The sequence below is a fragment of the Ylistrum balloti genome, unplaced genomic scaffold (assembly GCF_031769215.1).
Source record: "Ylistrum balloti isolate Yb309-2 unplaced genomic scaffold, AGI_CSIRO_Ybal_v1 Utg370490, whole genome shotgun sequence".
NCBI classification, from domain to species: domain Eukaryota; kingdom Metazoa; phylum Mollusca; class Bivalvia; order Pectinida; family Pectinidae; genus Ylistrum; species Ylistrum balloti.
In genome coordinates, this window is record NW_026782319.1 from 133544 (window position 1) to 155956 (window position 22413).

A 22413-nucleotide genomic window follows, 5' to 3' on the forward strand; every position below is an offset into this window, starting at 1 on the left:
GGACCCCTCTTTCAACACGACACTAATTAGATAAGCTACGTGTAATTAGCAAGGTACTGACTCAGCTGTCGATGGTTCGGAGTGAGATTTTTTCGGGTTTGATTTTATTTCAAGTAATAGAAAAATGAAATTCGAATGAAAAAATCAAACAATTGGTTTTGTAAAATTCCGAATTATACTATTAAATTTAAATCACAAATCTGTGGGAGCTGGATACAAGCACATCCGTGTGTGTCTAACCATTCACCAGTTTCAACCATACTTACAGGTCGGATTGAATTTTACCTCTATTGAAATCGGATTATTTAATTCATTCTATGGTATGGCATGTTGTGATGAGGTTTGTCTACATGTGCTCTCCATATCAATACCTACTCGTCTGTAATCGATCTAATGATGAACGAAACTATCATGACATGTCACTCTCGGTCGGGCTGTAGTATATAGATAATAATGTAGCAGGTTCTTCTTGTGGGAAAAGTTGTCGTAAGTAGGTTTTCTTCTCACAATATACAGACTACGTAAAGCGGTACCTTATAACTATTTGATGTTCGTTGTAAAATTGTCTTTATTTAACAGTGATCTGAATTTCCAGAATCTTCAATTGTAGATCTACTTCCCCTCATTTTTTATTCTGATGTATGGATATTTGTTGACATGATACACGTGACTCGTCATCATGTTTACTTTCGTTTTTGGGGTATGACTCACGTTATCGTACAACGGTTCGCTTGGCCCACAACACAAGCGGGTCGGTGTGGCCAGTACTTAGGTCTTAAATGTATACAGTTTCTGTCACTCAGCTGACGGAACATACCTCTTTAGTTTAATCGGTTCACGAAAGTCTTGATGCTGTAGACAAAATTAAAATGTTTCTGACCCGGGGGGGGGGGGGGGGGGTTGGTTAAGATATGTATCATCACAAAAAGTTTAACCACATGTAGTGTAAATCTCATCAGAGACGTATATATGTGTTATATATGTCTCTGATCTCATAACATATAAAATAGGACTGGTAAAGATTACGTGTAACTATCTAATGAATGTAATTTATAAATAGCCAAGGAAATCTCCAGTTTTCAGTCATTTTTAGGGGAATCCCCTTTTTGTGTTGTCCGTGGTATCTTATCACAAAACACATACACATAGGTAAGTGAATTGATTACAGCATGTAAACGAACAGTCAGTACAGATCGGAAACTAGCTGCACTTGGTTATCAAGTGAGAAGGTATGTATGTGTACATATTTATATCGATGTACTCCAGTATATACCTAGCTAGGGCTATACATTTCTACCTATATGATTTGACATTTTTCCAAAAACCATTGCCATGATTATGATTTATTCGCACACATTTGTTGTTATATCGTTTTTGCATGTGAATTCAGCGTCCTTATACCAGCAGGATAATAAACATTAATTTGACGTTAGGGTCTGAGGTTCTACCCCTCATCTTCATCTGTTTAGTAATATACAGATGGAAATGAGGGGTAGAACCTCATACCCTAACGTCAAATTAAAGCCTCTACCTTCCTTCCTTTCTCTATTACCTTTTCGCCTCATCTTCTTACATCGACTCCCTACATGTACCTCCCTACTTTTACCTCTCCATCCCACTGCCCATCCTCATTTCCCATTCTCGGCTCATGAAATTACCTCCTTACCACCACTTTCCACCCTAACATTCCCACCTCTGTCCCTACATGTACCTCCCTACTCCTACTCCCCACCTCAGCTCCTTACATTGCCTCCCCAGCCCTTTTCCCATCCTCATCTCATAGCCACAGCTCCTAGCATTACCTCCTCATCCCACTTTCAATCCTCATTACTCATCTCTACATGATCCCCCATACTCTATTCCCCACCGTCATTTCCCCACCTGAGATCCTTACATAACCTCCTCACTACCACTTTCCATCCCCACCTTCTAACTTGTGCCCCTACACGTATCTTTCCACCCTCATTTCCCCACCTCAGCTCCATACATTACCTCACCACCCCACTTTCCACCCTCATTTCCCAACCCCAGCTCCATAATTACCTCCCCACTCCGTTTTCCACCATCATCTCCCCACCTCAGGTCCTCACATTACCTCCCCATCCCACTTTCCACCCTCATTTCCCAACCCCAGCTCCATACATTACCTCCCCACCCCGTTTTCCACCCTCATCTCCCCACCTCAGCTGCTCCATACATTACCTTACCACTCCACTTTTCAGCCTCATTTTCCCACCTCAGCTGCTCCATACATTACCTACCCATCCCACTTTCCACCCTTATTTCTCCATCTCAGCTCCATACATTACCTCCCAACCAAACTTTCAACCCTCATTTCCCCACCTCAGCTGCATCATACGTTACCTACCCATCCCACTTTCCACCCTCATTTCTCAATCGCAGCCCCATACATTACCTCCCAACCAAACTTTCCAGCCTCATTTCCCCACCTCAGCCCCATACATTACCTCACCACCCCACTTTCCACCCTCATTTCCCGATCTCAGCTCCATACATTACCTCCCCACCCCACTTTCAAACCTCCCCTCACCTCCACAGCTCTTTATATTACCAACCCACCCGACTTTCCACCCTCATCTCCCCACCTCAGCTGCTCCATACATTACTTCCCCATCCCACTTTCCATCCTCATTTCCCCACCACAGCTACTTAAATTACCTCACCACTAATATTTTCACTCTCATCTCCCCACCCTACTTTCCAACATCCCCTCACCTCCACAGCTCTTTACATTGCATACCCACCCAACTTTCAACCATTATCTTCCCATCACAGCTCTTTACATAACCTACCCACCCCACTTTCCATCCTCATTTCCCCAACTCAGCTCCATACATTACCTCACCACCCCACTTTCCAACCTCCCCTCACCTCCACAGCTCTTTACATTACCAACCCACCCCATTTTCCACCATTACTTTCCCACCACAGCCCTTTACATTACCTACCCACCCCATTTTCCACCCTCATTTCCCCACCTCAGCTCCATACATTACCTCACCACCCCACTTTCCACCCTCATTTCCCCACCTCAGCCCCATACATGACCTCCCAACCCAACTTTCCACCCTCATTTCCCGATCTCAGCTCCATACATTACCTTCTCTACCCCACTTTCCACCCTCATTTCCCCACCTCAGCTGCTCCATACATTACCTACCCATCCCATTTTCCACCCTTATTTCTCCTTCTCAGCTCCATACATTACTTCCCAACCCAACTTCCCACCCTCATTTCCCCACCTCAGCTGCATCATACATTACCTACCCATCCCACTTTCCACCCTCATTTCTCAATCGCAGCCCCATACATTACCTCCCAACCAAACTTTCCACCCTCATTTCCCCACCTCAGCTGCATCATATATTACCTACCCATCCCATTTTCCACCCTCATTTCTCAATCGCAGCCCCATACATTACCTCCCAACCAAACTTTCCACCCTCATTTCCCCTCCTCAGCTGCATTATACATTACCTTACCACCCCATTTTCCACCCTCATTTCCCCACCTCAGCTCCATACATTACCTTACCACCCCACTTTCCACCCTCATTTCCCGATCTCAGCTCCATACATTATCTTCTCTACCCTACTTTCCACCCTCATTTCTCAATCTCAGCCCCATACATTACCTCCCAACCAAACTTTCCACCCTCATTTCCCTACCTCAGCTGCATCATATATTACCTACCCATCCCATTTTCCACCCTCATTTCTCAATCGCAGCCCCATACATTACCTCCCAACCAAACTTTCCACCCTCATTTCCCCTCCTCAGCTGCATTATACATTACCTTACCACCCCATTTTCCACCCTCGTTTCCCCACCTCAGCTCCATACATTACCTTACCACCCCACTTTCCACCCTCATTTCCCGATCTCAGCTCCATACATTATCTTCTCTACCCTACTTTCCACCCTCATTTCTCAATCTCAGCCCCATACATTACCTCCCAACCCAACTTTCCACCCTCATTTTCCCACCTCAGCTGCATCATACATTACCTTACCACCCCATTTTCCACCCTCATTCCCCTACCTCAGCTGCTCCATACAATACCTTACCACCCCACTTTCCACCCTCATTTCCCAACCTAAGCTCCATACATTACCACCCCACTTTCAACCCTCATTTTTCCATCTCAGCTCCATACATTACCTCCCCACCCCACTTTCCAACCAGCATTTCTCCATCTCAGCTCCATACATTACCTCCCCACCCCACTTTCCAACCATCATTTTTCCATCTCAGCTCCATACATTACCTCCCCATCCCATTTTCCATCCTCATTTCCCCACCACAGCTACTTAAATTACCTCACCACCAATATTTTCACTTTCATCTCCCCACCCCACTTTCCAACCTCCCCTCACCTCCACAGCTCTTTGCATTACCTACCCACCCCACTTTCAACGATTATCTTCCCATCACAGCCCTTTACATAACCTACCCACCCCACTTTCCATCCTCATTTCCCCAACTCAGCTCCATACATTACCTCACCACCCCACTTTCCAACCTCCCCTCACCTCCACAGCTCTTTATATTACCAACCCACCCCATTTCCCACCATTACCTTCTCACCACAGCCCTTTACATTACCTACCCACCCCACTTTCCATAATTATCTTCCCATCACAGCTCTTTACATTACCTATCCACCCCACTTTCCACCCTCTTTTCCCCCATCACAACTCTTTGCATTACCTATCCACCCCACTTTCCACCCTCTTTTCCCCCATCACAACTCTTTACATTATCTCAAAACCCGTTGTCAACCTACCTTAATGTACCTCATTTCAATTTTATCTCCCGACCTCTTTTAACCATATAGATTGAGATAGTTTTCATGCAGCCAAGTAAAATTTGTATAACCTTCATGTTCTATGTTCTTATATTACCACAAGGCTGTCATTTTTTGGTAAATGTTATGAGTGATGATCGATATCGTCAAGCTTACGACAAATGTTAATGTTCGGGCGATAATTATTATATTCGCTTTATCGTCACATGGATTTATTTATTTATCTATTTATTTATTTATCTTTTTTTTTCATTTATTCATTTATCTTTTTATTCATTTATCTATATATCTGGACATTTCTTTATCCAGATCTTATTTATTACTTGATCGTAAACTTGTTTTGTAGTTAAGCGGAAGGAAGGGAGATAACTCCTATGAAATACTGTTATTTTATTGTATCATTGAAGTTATACGTATATCTTATATATTGTTACATATTCAGATTTTGTTTATTTCGCGTAACTCTCACCAACTGTTAAGTCTGGGAAATATTAAGAAGATGACTTATTTTCGAATAATCACATTTGTTCCCATTATATATGCTACAGCAATAGATCTCTTTAAACGTGGCCATTTCTATATTGCATCGTGTACCAATTTTTGGTCATTCCAACCGTCTAATTCTGCTTTCCGGGTGGTAAACGAATTTCATTTCTACAACCATTGAGGAATTTTGATAAGTATTTTACTGATATTGTGTAGTGAACATATATTTTGTTAATGCTTATATTTGGCAAATATGTGTGACAGATTACATTACATACTGTTATAAACTTACCATTTATTTCCTTTCTTAAAGATGGCGTTTTTAGACAACACGAGGATCCGAATGTTTGAAAAAAACCTACCAGAGTTTACCAAGAAAGTTGACCCCATCGAACTCTTGCCTTATCTTAATTGTCTGACTCAGTCAAGTAAGGTAAGATCACCTCACACGTTTTGTTACAAATTTCACCCGTCGTTTCACACGAGACATCCATGTACGATTACATTATTAAGCTCGCAAAACCATATTGGTCGCTTTGCACGATTACATAAGTAAGCTCGCAAGATCATGATAGTCGCCTTGTGCGATTACATAAGTAAGCTTGCAAGATCATAGTGGTCGCCTTGTACGATTGCATTAGTAGTCTTTTACGGTCACATTAGTCACTTTCGCGTTCATATTATTTATTTTGTATTTTCTAGTCACTTTTCAAATCGCATTAGGCACTTTACACAATCCGATTACTCACCTCAGACTCACATTTATCCTGCAACTGGTGCTGTCACCGTCGGAATGGACCTGTCACAAATATGTTGTTCGACAGTGACTGAGACACCGACTATGTAATCTCTATTTACCGATCATATTAGTTTGATCGCATCACTCACATCAGTTCATAAAATCAATCGCCTCTTGTGATCTCATTAGTCGCCTCGTGCGATCAGATCACGTGTATGATCTCATTAGTCGCCTCGTGCGATCAGATCACGTGTATGATCTCATTTGTCGCCTCGTGCAATCATATCACTTGTATGATCTCATTAGTCGCCTCGTGCAATCATATCACTTGTATGATCTCATTAGTCGCCGTGTACGATCATATTGGTCCTCGCGGACGGTCATGTTTTATAAAATAATGAACAATCATTCAGTTTGACCAATCAAATTTGTATATACATGTAAGATATTCTAGTGAGATGAGATAAACATTAAGGTGAGACATATGATGTGGTTTTACAGGAAGAAATAGAAAACAGACAGCGACAATACAACAAGAGTCAGGCCGCTATGAAAATGTATGATCATTTGATACGAATGGATAATTGGTGGCCACAGCTCTTGGACGCACTACGCCAAACCAACCAACACTACCTTGCGGACACACTGCAAGGTAGGTTGTTGTCAGTTTGCCACTGAGATAGGGCGTCAGATTGTATTTAGCGTCGATACGAATGTAATTTTTGTGATAAATAGCATGGAATCAGTATCTGTCACTCATGTTGTATTTGTCACGCATGTTGTATTTGTCACTTGATCTGTGTCCACATTGACAATAAACATAACCTGATAACTGTTCAGTAATTATATCTAATTTTCAGATATTGCCTTTGAATGTTTCCCTGATTTTTCCCCTATTTGTTTTTTAACTGGAACAGCTCGCTGTAAATCATTATAAGTGATTTAAGCAAAGCCATAATGTGTGTTATTTGAGGCGATGCACAAATCATTGACGTCACCAAGACCAACACGACTCCAAAATGACGTCAGATTATTGTCTTGTGATTTAAAATGATCAAGACACGCATACATCTAATGGGAGAAATATATACAATGTAAATGTAATTGAGTAAGATCCATATCACGTAATGGGTTTTTAACTGTTGACAGGACGTTATACAACATGAAACCAAATCAAACCCGAGTCCATATGTTTGATCTTGGTGGCCGTCATTAATCTTGCTGTGTGTTTGAAGTATTTTATGTTACTCGTACTCGTGTTCTACTTACCAATTAACCATTCGCTTTCACAAAATCCAGAAATGGACGAAGTCATCAGACCGCCAGTCACAGATATTCAGTCGAAGTTTTCGGCAGTTAGTAATCACAGGAAGTTACCCCCCGACAGTCCTCACCGAAAGTTGTCGGCTGCCCGGCTTAAGGTCTACAGCGGCGAAACTAGATATAAGGACCTACCGGCCCATGTGTCGTCCATATTGAAAATAATGGACAGCCAGGATGTTGACAATAACTGGGAGGCCATGGCTGCAAAATTTAGTAAGATTTGGCTCATGATATTTACTTTACGCCACAGACATCTTTATATTCGTTTCATTGATGTAACCTTCAAATTGAATAAATACCTTCAAACGCTTATAGAAACTCATATTTCATTTCTTCAAATTATTTGTTTCTGTTTGATGAAATAACCATGTAATCTGCACGTTTTGTGTTACAGATTATACTATTGAGGAGGTAACCCGCTTGAAATGTAATGGCAACGAAACATCATGCACAAAGAAACTGCTGGAGGACTGGAGTCAACGGGAGGACGCTACTCTCCACAATCTTCTTATCGCTTTACATGAACTCGAAAGGTTTGACCTTTTGGAACGAGTACAAAAAGTGACTGGCTACAGCTTGGCCCAGATGAAGGCAAGGCTCGAGTGTGATTTCCACGGACCTGTTGCGCTCTTGTCTACAGAAAGTATGTTCAACAAAAAGGATACAGTCATTCATGCGAAAGAATGCATGTTGCGAACTAATAGAAAACGTGACTGCTGCATAACTACAAGTCAGTCAAACACTTTGACCAATGGCCATGATAAACAGACTGGACAATCAAACGAGGTTGTTTTGCCGCCAATACGGCAAGGACCAGACAACGTCAAACTGCCCTCTGAATGTTCGATGTCTTATGACAGAGTGGGTAATGTAGACAACATACCGCAATCAGTACCACGGAGAAGACGACAAAGTGGGGACGGTCTTGATCCCACAGAGACATTTGGGGATTGTTGCGCAAGTGGAAACAACAAGAACAATAAATCCAACGGCGCACACGGGCTTAATATTAATTCCTTGTCACACCAGAAAACAGTGAAAGACAAAGTCATTGACAAATTGCCGTTCGTTGGAATATCTGTTTTGGGCCTAGGAGCTGCCATGGCCTTAGTAAAACTGAGATAAAATTTCATACATCAACTGAACGGTTTATGTTGTTGCAAATTCGTCCTTTCTTATTTTTGGTGTGATGAAGTGATTTGAGAGAACCGTAGGATACGTGGAAGTTATATCGACGAGTTAACTCATATGGTTCGATGTTTCAAACAAACATGTACAACATGCACATGTGGTTAACCTATAGATACCGCTGTTTCATCACTACGGCTACTGTTCGTCGCACATTATATACTTTTTTTATACCGTCATATATTTTCTCATTCCTGATTTCTGATATACACTGAGCGAATGTATCGATAGAAACGGCGGTGTATTAGCTTGCTCACTGCACAGTGATCACTGTTCACTGCCCTGTGTGGATAAGGAAACTATTTGTTTCCTTTTCAGTGAGTAGTTGATTTACCTGATTTCTTAGAACATCGATAAAGTAGTTTTTGGGTACGATGGAAGGGAGGAATGGGGGATGAGATCATGTGGTGCCGAATATTGCTAAAATAGACATCTTTGTATAAATATTTCAGCCAGAACATGTTGTTCTTAATTCGCCTAATTCAGCAACCTTTGATGTCGACAGTTAGCATATTGTGTTTGGACAAAACCAGCGTTGAAGTAGGGGGCGCTTTATCATTAAGTACCCAAGTTACCTTCTTAGGCTGCCATGGTTACGATTTTAAACAGACCGCTATTGGATGGGTCCAATTTGTGGCGGAATAGCCGTCTCGTCTCGTCTTATCCGCTGGCCCATGGCCTCAAAAGGAAACATTTACCAAACGCTTATTACATTAGCAATCGTGCCGATGAACATGTTTTAATGCGTCAGATGTCCACAATAAGTTAATCAATTTACATTAGACCATTTGGCTTTGAGAAGGGATGCGATTGGGTGGATAGAACTTTGGAGGAAGGAGTGGATGAGTGTCGGTATCCTGTCCTCTTTCCATGTATTGACCAATTCCGTTTACAGGCCAATACTTTGTTGTCAGTAAAGACATTTGGAAGTCAGGGAAACATGGTGGTCCTCTCGTGAAATTCTCTTCGTAGTTTGTGTGGACTTGGTGGTGTCGGCTAGGTATGATTGGCCTCGGGTAGAGATGGATGATCCTGAAGCTGTGCAGCAGCTGCTTATTGGGTGTAATGCCAGGATCCGAGCTAACGACAAGAAATTTTGCAATCCCTGCTGAAGCAATCATCTCCATAGCTTTTCGAATATGCGATGCTTCGCCGCGTAAAGTAGAAATATCACATGGTCTCCGATAATTTATTGAGGATTGCACAAAATACAACTGCAGGCAATCAGCACGATTGGGCGTGATTGAGATGGGACAACAATTATATTTGGAGATACAAGAGTTGTGACAGTCTGACATTTGTCATGCAGCATGTTTGTGAGAATATTCTGTACCATGATCGTTGTAGAATTGAAGGGAAAGTTTTGAAAAAAATCCCTTATGTTGGATAATCTGCAGACGTTCCTGTTAAGACATGACCTTTAAAGGTTAATGTGCTTGGTGACATTTCCGTTAAAAGTTATCTTTTCGTGTCTTTGGAGAAAGGATCGCTGCAGCTACACGTTGATGTGGCAATATCCGGTGAGACGTATGTACATGAGTTCCAAAGGGAGGTTTGGGCTGCGCTGTTCTGATAGGTAGTCCTCCTGTCATTGTGTTGTCTTTCCGTTAACTCATATCCTCTACTGACAGTGGTCCAGACACGCTAAACCGAAGTGACTGAAGGTTGCGTTTTTGAATAAGACATATTTTGCCTGGTTAAGACGATTAGGAATGTTGTGAATGTGTAATGTTAAGCTGGGTTTCGTACCCTGTGATATCAGGGAAAAGGTGTTGTTTACAAATAAAATGGTTGAAATAACTGTTTTTGCGTAACAGTAACCTTTAATATCTCAATCTATAAAATTGTAGTACTAATAGGTACAAATGATTCTGATTGGCAGTAACTATAAGGAACACATCGTGCAAGAAAACCGTCAATCGTCGACAAATTTGTTACAAAATGATTACAAAAAATGTATGAAAATGGACGTTTTAGTTTTTCTATTGATTCCGTTATTATATATATTGAAGCAGAAGACGCCTACTCTTTCGGAACACCTGGTCTTATTCCCAGTGTATTTTCAGGAGTCTCCGTGTAATCTTTCTTTCATTTATAATCATATTTGGATTATGATTATGTTGACAATTTTGTAAGTTCTTCTGTGGTCTACATTGTGCCGTTTTATTACCTAATCTGAACATGTGCGCTCACATGTTAAAAACGTAAAGAACTTGGCTGCAAGTGACAGCAACAGAATCTGAAAACACTTTTAACAAAGAGAAAAATCTTTAGAAAATAAAGATTCCATCGTAAGCAAATATCAATGTGTAATAAAATAATTAGACATCTGTGATGCTGATATTAGCATGATTTAAGCTAGGATTAAAACAAATGTTTGAATTTCAAGATACTATTTATATACAAACTGTTTTATATCAGATATATGAAATATATATTCTGTCATTCTTGTGAAATATATGTGATGGTAAACGGGAAACCATTTTGTGTCCTCTATTTATAAAAGAGACGTAGTTCTTTAATCGAAAGGTCATTTTACGAACTTGGAAAACTATGTGCCATCAATGTTTAAAGGGATTTCTGTGTATAGTAGTAAATGGATAAAAATATTTCAAATGAACAGTTATAAGTACAACTATAACAAAACATGTAATATGAAACACTCGTCCTTGAATTGCAGCACATGTGTGGATATGCACCCATTCTCATATACAAAACTTTTTAAAAATGAATACGTACTCATGAACATTCCATAATGATATAACATCGATAGCACAGAGCATGGTTACAAAAAGGTGAAGGCCGTGGCAACGTCACTGAAGCATAACTTTACACGTACAACACCGTAAGAGCGTATACCGTTTAATAGAATCAGATTAAACTTGCGCTTTTTATATGTGTATGTATATCAAGTAAAGGTATTTAAAATCATAAACTAATGTGTAACAATGACATACTTGTATTTTTATTCATTTGCACCAGCGCAATAGTTATCGCTTGTTTTTTTTCCTTTTGCGTTTCAGCAGCCATGCGCATAAAAAGTGAACAAAACACAAGAGATTTACGGTTAACAGTGAGAGGCTGGACTTGCGGTTTGTTCCTTTCTGAAAATATGACGAATCCAACTGCTTTCTGGCATTGACAAAGGCATTTATGAGCCCACAGAACCTTTGAAGTTTGGCTACCTGATTCTGGACGAAAATTCTTTCACCTGTGTAACCGCAGGGATTAATGTTCGATCGAAAATTACGAGTGGGCACGTTAACACAGACGCGTGTACGACTGACCAATCACACTCATTTGGACCGGAAGCCGAAAATTTTAACAGGATTCAAGGTGACGCCTGAATGTTCGGCACCAAAAAGGAAATTTTTTCCGTAGAAATTAGAAGAGAAAAAATCATGACAGAAAAAACATTCGACTCATCCAATGTATTCGATTCAAGCACGTTTGATACAAGTAGGTTGCACTTGGCGCGTGGTTTAAATGTGAACCAATCAACTGCTTAGCGCAGCAACAAAGTATCTATTTTACGATTAGTTTTATGTCTGTTATGATATTAACTTTTGTAAATTCCACGTCTCAACGTCTTCAGTTCTATTATTATATAATCGTAAATTGAGACTTGGACCTTGGGAAGGTGTAATTGATATGTCTGGTTCAGATTAATGTCTGTTAAAGATGGCTGCAACAAATGATACCTTATCACCTGTCTGACAATGATGCTTTAACGAAAGAAATAATTTGTCTTACGCGGACACCTCTTACTATGTAAATATCGTACATGTAGGAAGACTTTTGTAGATATCGATCTCAAGATAATGAACCGTCTTCAAATAAACAAGTAGACGCGCGGGGTAAACATAATTTAATGGCCCCTACACACTATCTACTATCGTATTGTTGATTCATTACATATATAAGCATATTAGTAGCGTCAAACTTTTCTTTGCCCGAAAATAAATTTATTTTCCTCATTATATATACTATATATTATCTAATACATTACATCTGAAATGAATATAACTTAATGTATTAGAAATCTGTATCCGCATTAATATACGAAATATTAATATATCTTTGTCATCATAATACCATATGTCTTCTCCAATCGATGAGAGTGAAATATATGTGCTGTCTTATTGGAATATGTTACATGTGATATAAATACTATAGATAAATAAATTATTATTACAGTATTTAAAATGAAGATATTCTTCAAAACATCCTTCAGTTCTAGTTATACTAAGGTAGACAACATTATCTCCACCTAGACGATTTCATTTCTTTGGAAATATGGAGTCGGAAACAAACACAGACACCGGTGATGGACGCTTCCCTATAACAGTGGATTCTGGAAACGTATATGTCAAAGTAAATGGCAAGGAAGAAAACTATGTCAATGGTAAATCGTTTGACATTGGTGAGAACGAGAAGTCTGTCATCATTGAAGCAGAGAAAAGGACTTTGATCTACAGAGTTAGCGAAAATCCACCCATTCATCTCAGTTTTTTATTTGCACTACAGGTAAATATATTGACAATGGCTATAAGATGCATTTAAATAGCGTGTATGGGAGATAGGACTTTCAACACTCAAATACTAGTCATTTACTTTGTTTTGTCTCATGTTTCATATTGCAATTCGTTTTACCATATATATTCTTTCATTTAATGCTCAATATCCAGTACACATTGTACATTACTTATATAAATGACCGACATTTAAAGCAACTATCATTTACAATATTACGAAACTATTATAAGATTATCAAAACATTTCATAAATAGTAACATCGTGAATGAATTTCTTTTTTCTTCCCATTTCGTAATAAAGAAAGGTATCAAAGTTATTGTTATGATGGGTTATTTTGATGTGACGATGAAAAGGTTGTAAGGTGAATACAACGAACAAGGTTAATTATATGTATCACCGACGCAATCATGCTGTTGATGTAACACGATGTTGATTATTCAGGCAGTCTACAACAAACACACAAGAGTAACTATGTTGTACTAATGACACCCTCTATTTCATTTTCTTTCAATAATGCTCGGAAACAAACTTCACATCTAACTGCAGAAAAGTTTTCTAAATGTGACAAACATGTAATGATCAAATCATATCTTTAGATTAAAAATTTCAATCATTATCAAAATCATATGTTTGTATTAAGATGTTTTACGAATTTCTACCAATACATTGTATTTATGACCTCAGCATAACTGACAAGTCATAGAAGGACGAAACAGTTCACTTCATTGTTTGGCATTTCTGTGTTGAACTCTAAATTTGTATTAAAGGTGTTATTCACTTGCCTGGTTTTGTACAGTCTTCATCATATTGCCACAATTTATGCACAGTGACCTATTTTTTTTACAGCAAAGTATGGTCTCCATTCCAGCATGTCTCTTCACTGTGGCACTAATAGCAGAGTTAACGTGTGCAAGGGATATAGAATACTTTAAAGCGCAGATGCTCTCAACAACAGTTTTCCTGGCTGGAATATGTACACTATTTCAGTGTACTTTAGGGGTTAGGTAACATCATTTAAATATTGCTTTTTCCTATCGTCAATACGAAAGGAATTATGGACCTATTTGGCTTTTTGACATGGATACACGAAAATCTTCATCAATAATAAAAAAAACCCACCAAAAATATTCGTTTACAAAGCAATTCCATTTAATGTTTCAAATTTCTGCTGCAGTTCTAAATTACATCTTTATATAAATATCCCTAATGTAGATATCATTAATGCGTCTACATTTTGCACTTACGTTATATGTTAAACGATGCAAAGAAAGACGTAGAGTACAGCAGATAATTTGAATAATTTTGTCTCTTCAGTTGCCTTTTACGACATAAATCGTTCATTGTCAAGTCTCCTCCTCTTCTACTTCTTTTTCTTCTTTTTCTTCTCTTTATTATTATTATGTCAAGTTAACCTATATTTAACATTAACATATCACTATACTTTCAATGCCACTATTTTTCAATACTGGATCCTGTGATACAGTACTGTGATATAGTATTGTGATGAAACAAGCAAAAACATCAAAACAAAGTGTTTAGAAAAAATATGTTATATGATTTGTTATAAACCAGTTTCATAATAAATATTAGAAACATAGAAAAAGGAAATTGAAAAATAAATGAAAAAATGACCCGACTGAGCTTTCAAGCTTCAGCCATAACCAAGAGGGTATTGCAGTTCCATTATTTAATACTGTACAGCTAGGGCACCTTTAGTTATCGACTATTTGCTGTATAGTACATTAATCAGATAACCTATAAATAATCCGATTGTGGCTTGCTACTCAAGGAAAATGTAGTAGATAAGGCTCTGTTATTAAAGTAGTGAACAATACAGATAAATGCCTCCGAATCTTTCAAACTATTTGTTAGCAAAATACCGGACATTGAGCAGACATCAAGGAATATTGGAATTCAAAGCGTGTATTTCGTCAAATAAATCGTGTACAATGTCCACGTGTGGTCACGATGTTTTTTGTGGAAATACATAGTTTGATTGATGTCAAAGATTTTAAAGATTCAATGTATTTATAGGAAAATCGCCTGGACTAATGGTTCGTTTTTTAAGTGACAATTCTCTTAACCGGTGAAACATGAAATTGGCACTCTCTTACCTATCCCGATAAATTAATGTATCTACCTTCTATTCCACTTATAATGTCTGTCAGGTTACTTATTGCTTAGCTATAATAAACAAGGATATCATTACAAATCATTGCTATGGTGTGATGACGTGAACTGGTTTATCTTTATTGAACTTCAGATTACCTGTCTACCAAGGACCAATGTCGCAGTATGTCCTACCACTCATGGCGCTCAAGTCACTTCCGGATTGGCAGTGTCCAAATTTTCATATATACAACCAGGGTATGATATGTGCGAAGCAAACACTTGTAACCGAGGAAACAACAGTCAAGAAAAATAGCACATAAGAAGTCAAATATATAACTAAGTCATTATTTGCCATTTGCCGTGGAAATTTTGTAAATTTGCATTTCTTTTTTCTTTGTTATAACACAGACCGAAAATAAAGTATTTAGAAAGTCATCACTGTTAACAATCAATTGATTTTTAAAAGGATGTTTTATTTTATTTTATTTTTTTTGTCCACAGAACAGTTAAATGTCTGTACAACGTTTGCATTTTAGGCAACATTTACAACGGCACTCTTGACAATACATCTGTGTTGAATACAACAACTGGAAGTTTCGACGTTTCTTACGAGGAGATGTACGTTATGCCAAAACTACGTTTAGTATGTACATTGAATTTCTTAATCAGTGTTTGAGAAGAATATCATATGATAAACAATGTCTGATCTGTCTAAGACTATTCTATGTGTGCATATCATTATTCTTTATCAAAATTTCTAAAACAATGCCCCAAAAGTCGTTGTCATGGCGGAATATTCTAGACTGTTTTAATTGCAGTTCAGGGATTTACTTGTTTTCATTGTATCTTTTTACAGTTGTAAATTGTAATTTTTTTAACTTCTTACGCACATCGTGCAGCATACATCTTGAGCACACTATTACAGTATCTATCGCACAACTGTGAGATAGGGTAGCACATTTTATGCGGTTTAGTAAAAATGGTTGGTTAATAATAATGATCTCCTCGAGAAATTTTCTATTTCTTTGTGCGACATCAAGCTAGACGTGTTTGATGCTTGTTAGTTTGCCTGTTTATTCTGTTGTTGCATACATTGTTCACAGAGCGCGACATTACTTACTTGGATTGACCAAGGTTTACATGGCGAGTGTCGTCGAATAAGCAGAAGACCCTTACTCTTCCATATTATGATACTTTACTTTCTAGCGGGATGCATCAAAATCTGATGCATCTTTATTTCCAGTGAGGTTTTTATTCTGGCGGAATGTAACAACATTTGAATGATTCTTTAGTTGGAGGGATGTGTCCACATGATGTTACTTCTTCACTTTCATGGAAAACTGTGTCCTAGCAGGATGTATCTACAAAGTAATAATTCATTCTTTAGTTCCATGAGATCCAAATCAGATATATCTAAATAACAAAATTTTCTGTAGAAGGTTGATCCAAAAAAGATGCATATACGTGATGAAGATTCTTTAGTTCCATTGAAGTTTTATTCTATCAGGATGTATATATATATATATGGGAAGTATCATCTTGGTTATATTTTTCAGATCCAGAGAAGTTTGATCCTAGCAGGCTATATCCAAATGATAACTCTTTATTTCTCGGGAAGTTTGATCCTCGCAGGGTGTATCCACATGATGACTCTTTAGTTCCAGGGAAGTTTGATCCTGGCAGAGTGTATCCACATGATGACTCTTTAGTTCCATGGAAGTTTGATTATGGCAGGGTGTTTCCACGTGATGACTCTTTAGTTCCAGGGAAGTTTGACCCTGGCGGGGTATATCATTATGATGACTCTTTAGTTCCAGGGAAGTTTGATCCTGGCAGGGTGTTTCCACATGATGACTCTTTAGTTGCAGGGAAGTTTGACCCTGGCGGGGTATATCATTATGATGACTCTTTAATTCCAGGGAAGTTTGATCCTGGCAGGGTGTTTCCACATGATGACTCTTTATTTACAGGGAAGTTTGACCCTGGCGGGGTATATCCTTATGATGACTCTTTAGTTGCAGGGAAGTTTGATCCTGGCAGAGTGTTTCCACATGATGACTCTTTAGTTCCATGGAAGTTTGATTATGGCAGGGTGTTTCCACGTGATGACTCTTTAGTTGCAGGGAAGTTTGACCCTGGCAGGGTGTATCCACATGATGATAGGACTGACAGGTGTGCTGGGGTACCTGATGCGTTTTGTTGGTCCGATAACTGTTGTACCTACTCTTCTCCTGATCAGTGTTGAGTACGCAGAGATACTAGTCAGCTTCTGCGAGTCATCCTGGCTGGTAACGATTATGTAAGTAGTTATTTTTAAACAGTTTTGTCATTGGTCATAGAAACAATCAATGAAATGACAGTTATAGATATCAGAAATTTTATTTTCTAGGACATTTTGTCCATGTTTAATGCTTTCGATGTACTTGAATGGCAAGAAAATGCCGATACCTATTTGGAGGTTTGGAAAAGGATTTGAAATCATTCGCTACCCCCTGCATCAAGTACTTTCGGTAAGTATTTACATAGATTATAGAGTTTGGTATCTGCTATTAAATCGGGTTTAGCCAAGCCTAACGTATTCAGTACCTGAAACCCCACTCCTAAATCAAGCAATTCGTCTTTTTTATTTTTATAATATTTTTTTTTTTTTTTTTTGTAATATATTTGTAATTTTTGGTGTCTCGATAAAGGGATTGATTGCCACCAATTTAGACAATTAATTTGTCCATATTGATTTATTGCAAATATGTGCGTCATTGATCATATTTCATATTTTGATAAAAATGTATCATATAAATATGTAATAAATAAGATATCCTATATTCTATACCAGATATCTAATTCAGTATATAAAATTTCATATTTCGAAAATGACAATAAGATATCGCATGTGTATTTATGTTATCTCAGTAATACAATGTCTTGACTTCTATATTGATTATCTGTACCATTAAAGATTCTGATTGGTATAACTATCGGCTGGACGGTAGCTGCTATACTGACCGTCACCAATTACCTAAGTGCTGATGTAAAAAGTGAGCAGTTCTTCTCTCGGACAGACACGCGCATGCACGTAATCTCCTCAGCACCATGGTTGTATGTTCCATATCCAGGTATATCGCAACAATGTCAATATCATCGATTGAGCTTTATAAAAAAAGGTTGTATACATTTTGTTTCACTTCGTGTAGAAAGAGCACAATAATCTAAATATTAAAGAAAAATCAATAAGCTTGTTCAAAAATATGGCATTGCAAAACTGAAAGTAAAACGTTGGAATGTTATTAAATGCAACATTCTTATATAGTGATGATTTAAAACAACAAAGTTCTATACCAATAAAGGTTCACAGCTTTTTAGCAAGCTTTTATGGATTTCATTTTAGGTCAGTTTGGTCCATCTTCCTTTAGTGGTGGAGTTTTCATATCATTTATGGTACCTACTATAGTGTCTATAATTGATTCAATTGCTGACTATTACGCATGCGCAAGAACTGTTAAGGCACCATCCCCTCCTGTGCACGCTATCAACAGAGGTGTGGCTATGGAAGGCATGTTTAGTGCTATTGCTGGGATGTTTGGGGCCGGACATGCCACTACCACATATGGTGGAAATATTGGTATCATAGGCATGACAAAGGCATGTAAAATTTAACATGCTACATCAATTCTTGTTGTTTCTGTTGTCTCCATAACGATTCCAAAATCCGTTTTCTTGCAAAATTTGATAACAATGAGCATACAGAGAGGTGTTTTACATTTCTGTTACTGAATATGTAATATCGTAGAAAAAAAAGAAAGCCTGCGGACTCTACAAGGTCAATAGACAGCCAAAAGTAATGTATTTTTAATTCATCATGATGTTATTTTTTCTTATAGTTTGGGATACAGGATACCTTATCACTTGTCAATGACACAACTTTTCCTTTTTGTAACTCTCTTAATCGCGAATGTTTGGTTTTAACATCTAGATATATTTTGATTGTCTAATGTTTATACATTGCACAAATGTATTCTCTTCATCTTAGTTTGGTTATTATTTTTATCTGAACAATAAATGTCGGACATGTTTTCATTACTTACTAAAATGGATTTTATCTGAGTTCACAAGAAATATAGTTTTGTTTTTACTAAATTCAGTGATATTTCACATAATAAACATATCAATGTAGGATAAGACCTGTGTAGAATACCAAGATACATGCTATCAAAAAATAACCCCTTGCATTATCTCACTAAATGTTAATTTCTGTGGAGGATTTTTACTGTCTACTTTTAAGAAATATTTCATTCGCCCCGATATTCAAACTGTCACAAATAATCAAATGTCGGTATTCTCTTTCTGTTGTCCAGCAAAAGGAGAAATTGCTGCGTAAATAACATAAATAACTACTATTAAATACTATTAAGATATAGGTTATTGTCTATATAGAACAAAACCTTTAGTGGACGTAACAAAGTATATCCTTATCTGAATGGACATTTTGAACGTGTTATCCCATAGTGTATGTGCTCACTTCAACGTTCAATTTTGGCTGTATTGATTTATATACATGGTAGGTTGCCAGCAGAAGAGTTTTTCAGTGTTTTGGAATTCAGATGGCTGTCGTGGCGATCATTGGCAAATTCACCGCCTTTTTTGTCACTGTGCCATATGCCGTGCTCGGAGCAACAAGCATCATATGCGGTGGTGCCTTCGTCGGTTTGGTTTTCTCTAACCTCTTTTACTTAGATGTCAAGTCTACACGAAACCTCACTATTGTCGGAATGTCTATAATGATCGGAATTATGGTTCCGCGCTGGTCAGAGAAAAATCTTGACGTATTTGAGACAGGTATGTTGTAGAAAGGATTAATAGAGCAAGTATTGATTAATATGTATCTTGATCTGAAAACATGATCCATATTCATAGCCATTTATCGGTTCATTGCTTTAAAATTATCGTTATCATTGTAATGAAGGACTTGGAGCAAATATTTAAAGATTGGCAGCTTGCTGTAATATTAGTAATCGCGTTATTGATTTTACTTGGTGACAAAATGATAGTCGGGATGATATTCGCGCATATAATATGTTACGCTACGTTATCAATTAAAAAATGAGCAATTAAATTGCAGCTTCCTTTTGATTTCGTCATGCACATTTTTACTATAAACCCTGTCAAAATGCGACTTTATGTCTTATGTGATAGGAGTATCAAAACATCGTCATTTTTTATGAGATTTTATGAAACTCGTCTCGGAATTTAAACGCTCAAAAAGGAAAGGAGAAATATCTACGACTTTTTAAATTCATTTAAGATCAGATATGTGTATTATCTATTGTAATTTTGATCTACAAAACACCAATGATAATTTAACATTAGTTTCGAAGAGTATAACAAGTTTTACTAACTGATCTTAAATGTTTTGGAACTTCAAATATAAACTAGTGTCGATGTTTAGGCTACACGGGTGAACGAAGTAATTTCATACTTTTCCTAGGTATACAGGAACTCACTAACATGTTACAAATATTAATGACAAGTCCGAACCTTGCTGGGGGAATCATAGCGTGCTTACTAGACAATACCATACCAGGTGAGTGGAAGACTTGACTATTTCTTTCAGTTAGTGTAAGCTGTTTACTGGTTTAAATGCGTCTGCTTTTGATCTAATAAAATGTTTTTTCATTCCTTTTATGTTAATGTCCACTTGTAAACTCGTTCCTATCCAGGCTAATAAGAGTGATTGATATATGCTAATATGGAATTTCTTCACTGTCGTAAAAATAAAGATGTCTTTAGAACACACTCGCTGAATCCCAAGCGAATACAATGCAACACATAAAATTTGGAATTAGATACAATATAGTTAATTGTTGAAGTAAACTGCCATATACAACTGTTCCGTCCTTCCAAGATTCGTCAGTGATGCTCTAACCCCAGAATGCATTAAACTGAATAATTTTCAATATAAATATATTTTTAAAGTGAAATACACTTGTATAGACTACATCGTGGCACTATTCGAATGAATCTAAACGTAATGTGCACGTAACAGCAAACAAGCAGTCAACCGCCTTCAATCTCGAAGATTGTACAAAAGACACACAAGGAAAGGCCACCTTTCAGTACAAATTTGGAATAACATACAATAGAGCTGAATAATTTATTAAAATACAGCTGTTCCCTCCTTCTGGGACTCGTCAATGACGTAGAGGGCTTAAAATTTGAAACCGAGAAGACGATTGAGGAAAATAAATTATTAGAACGACAATTACATGTATGTATCTGAATCGTGATAATAATCGAATCAATTAACATGTGACATGGAGGTTACTACAAACCACAGAACTAAAGAAACACCAACAGTGCCTGTCTATCTGCAATGTCGAAGATTGTACAAATGACACACAAGTGAATTGCACTCTTCAGTTCAAATTAAGAACATGATACTGAATTTATAATTTAACTCAAATATACCATATTATGTCTATTAGAAATCATTTATGGCTCCCAAATATGATCTCGCTCAATCAACGTTGTCACTGGGTTTTTTACAGACGGTCGTCCTACCGCAGTTAAGTAGCACTTTGCAACAATATTATCATACTTTTTAAATATCAGGTGCAAGTGTGTGGGTTTGTCCCCAGGTCACGAAAAGGTTGAAACAAATATGCTACATAATTTTCCTTATTTGATTATTATGCAATACATCTTGATGAATAATGCATGTCAAAGGTGTTATTCACCCGAGAGTTTTCTGAATTATGACAGGTACTAAGGAGGAAAGGGGAATGATAGCGTGGTTAGGAGGAGGAGATGAGGGAGATACCAAAGTAGACTATGAGGAGGGAACGGAACTGTACGAAATTCCTGCTCTCACAAAACAACTCCAAAAGTTTAGGATATGCAATTATATTCCAATTTTTCCGACGTTTAGAAAAATGGAGTAAAGAACATTCTCTCGCGCGCTCGTGTATATTTTACGGTGAAACATATAATCCATAATATACATGGATAAGATTGTTTATTCAAGAGCAAGAAGCTTCTCTTCGCGAAAACGTTTTATTTGACCTATCCATATATGCACTGGTTTTATTGAGGAGACTTCTTTCGTAGTTCGGATAAAGTTTACCTATAATTTCATTTACGAAATAATTATGGTGAAGGAAGCTGTGACAAATGTACACTATACAAGTTAATTACTGTCTATGAACA

General features: G+C 37.7%; 2 protein-coding genes across 2 annotated transcripts; both read left to right on the forward strand.

Annotated features, from left to right (window-relative positions):
* Positions 1-702: 702 nt before the first annotated feature.
* Positions 703-8502, forward strand: LOC132555450 (uncharacterized). Its single transcript, XM_060219800.1, has 6 exons — positions 703-764; positions 1184-1229; positions 5629-5748; positions 6556-6706; positions 7354-7590; positions 7772-8502. Exons 1-6 carry the CDS (start codon positions 703-705, stop codon positions 8500-8502), a joined length of 1347 nt encoding a protein of 448 aa, XP_060075783.1.
* Positions 8503-17651: 9149 nt separating this feature from the next.
* Positions 17652-22148, forward strand: LOC132555451 (solute carrier family 23 member 2-like). The gene is made up of 6 exons (XM_060219801.1): positions 17652-17723; positions 18170-18326; positions 18599-18852; positions 19812-20046; positions 20696-20791; positions 21970-22148. The coding sequence occupies exons 1-6, from the start codon at positions 17652-17654 to the stop codon at positions 22146-22148; spliced, it is 993 nt and encodes a 330-aa protein (XP_060075784.1).
* The last annotated feature ends 265 nt before the right edge of the window (positions 22149-22413 follow it).

Coding starts and splice junctions, on each gene's coding strand:
- LOC132555450 (XM_060219800.1), top strand. CDS start 703: ATGACTCACGTTATCGTACAACGGTTCGCTTGGCCCACAACACAAGCG. Junction 1,230..5,628: donor CTTGGTTATCAAGTGAGAAG/GTATGTATGTGT, acceptor CCTTTCTTAAAG/ATGGCGTTTTTAGACAACAC. Junction 5,749..6,555: donor GTCTGACTCAGTCAAGTAAG/GTAAGATCACCT, acceptor GTGGTTTTACAG/GAAGAAATAGAAAACAGACA.
- LOC132555451 (XM_060219801.1), top strand. CDS start 17,652: ATGCCGATACCTATTTGGAGGTTTGGAAAAGGATTTGAAATCATTCGC. Junction 18,853..19,811: donor GTATCATAGGCATGACAAAG/GCATGTAAAATT, acceptor TTTGGAATTCAG/ATGGCTGTCGTGGCGATCAT. Junction 20,047..20,695: donor TCTTGACGTATTTGAGACAG/GTATGTTGTAGA, acceptor TACTTTTCCTAG/GTATACAGGAACTCACTAAC.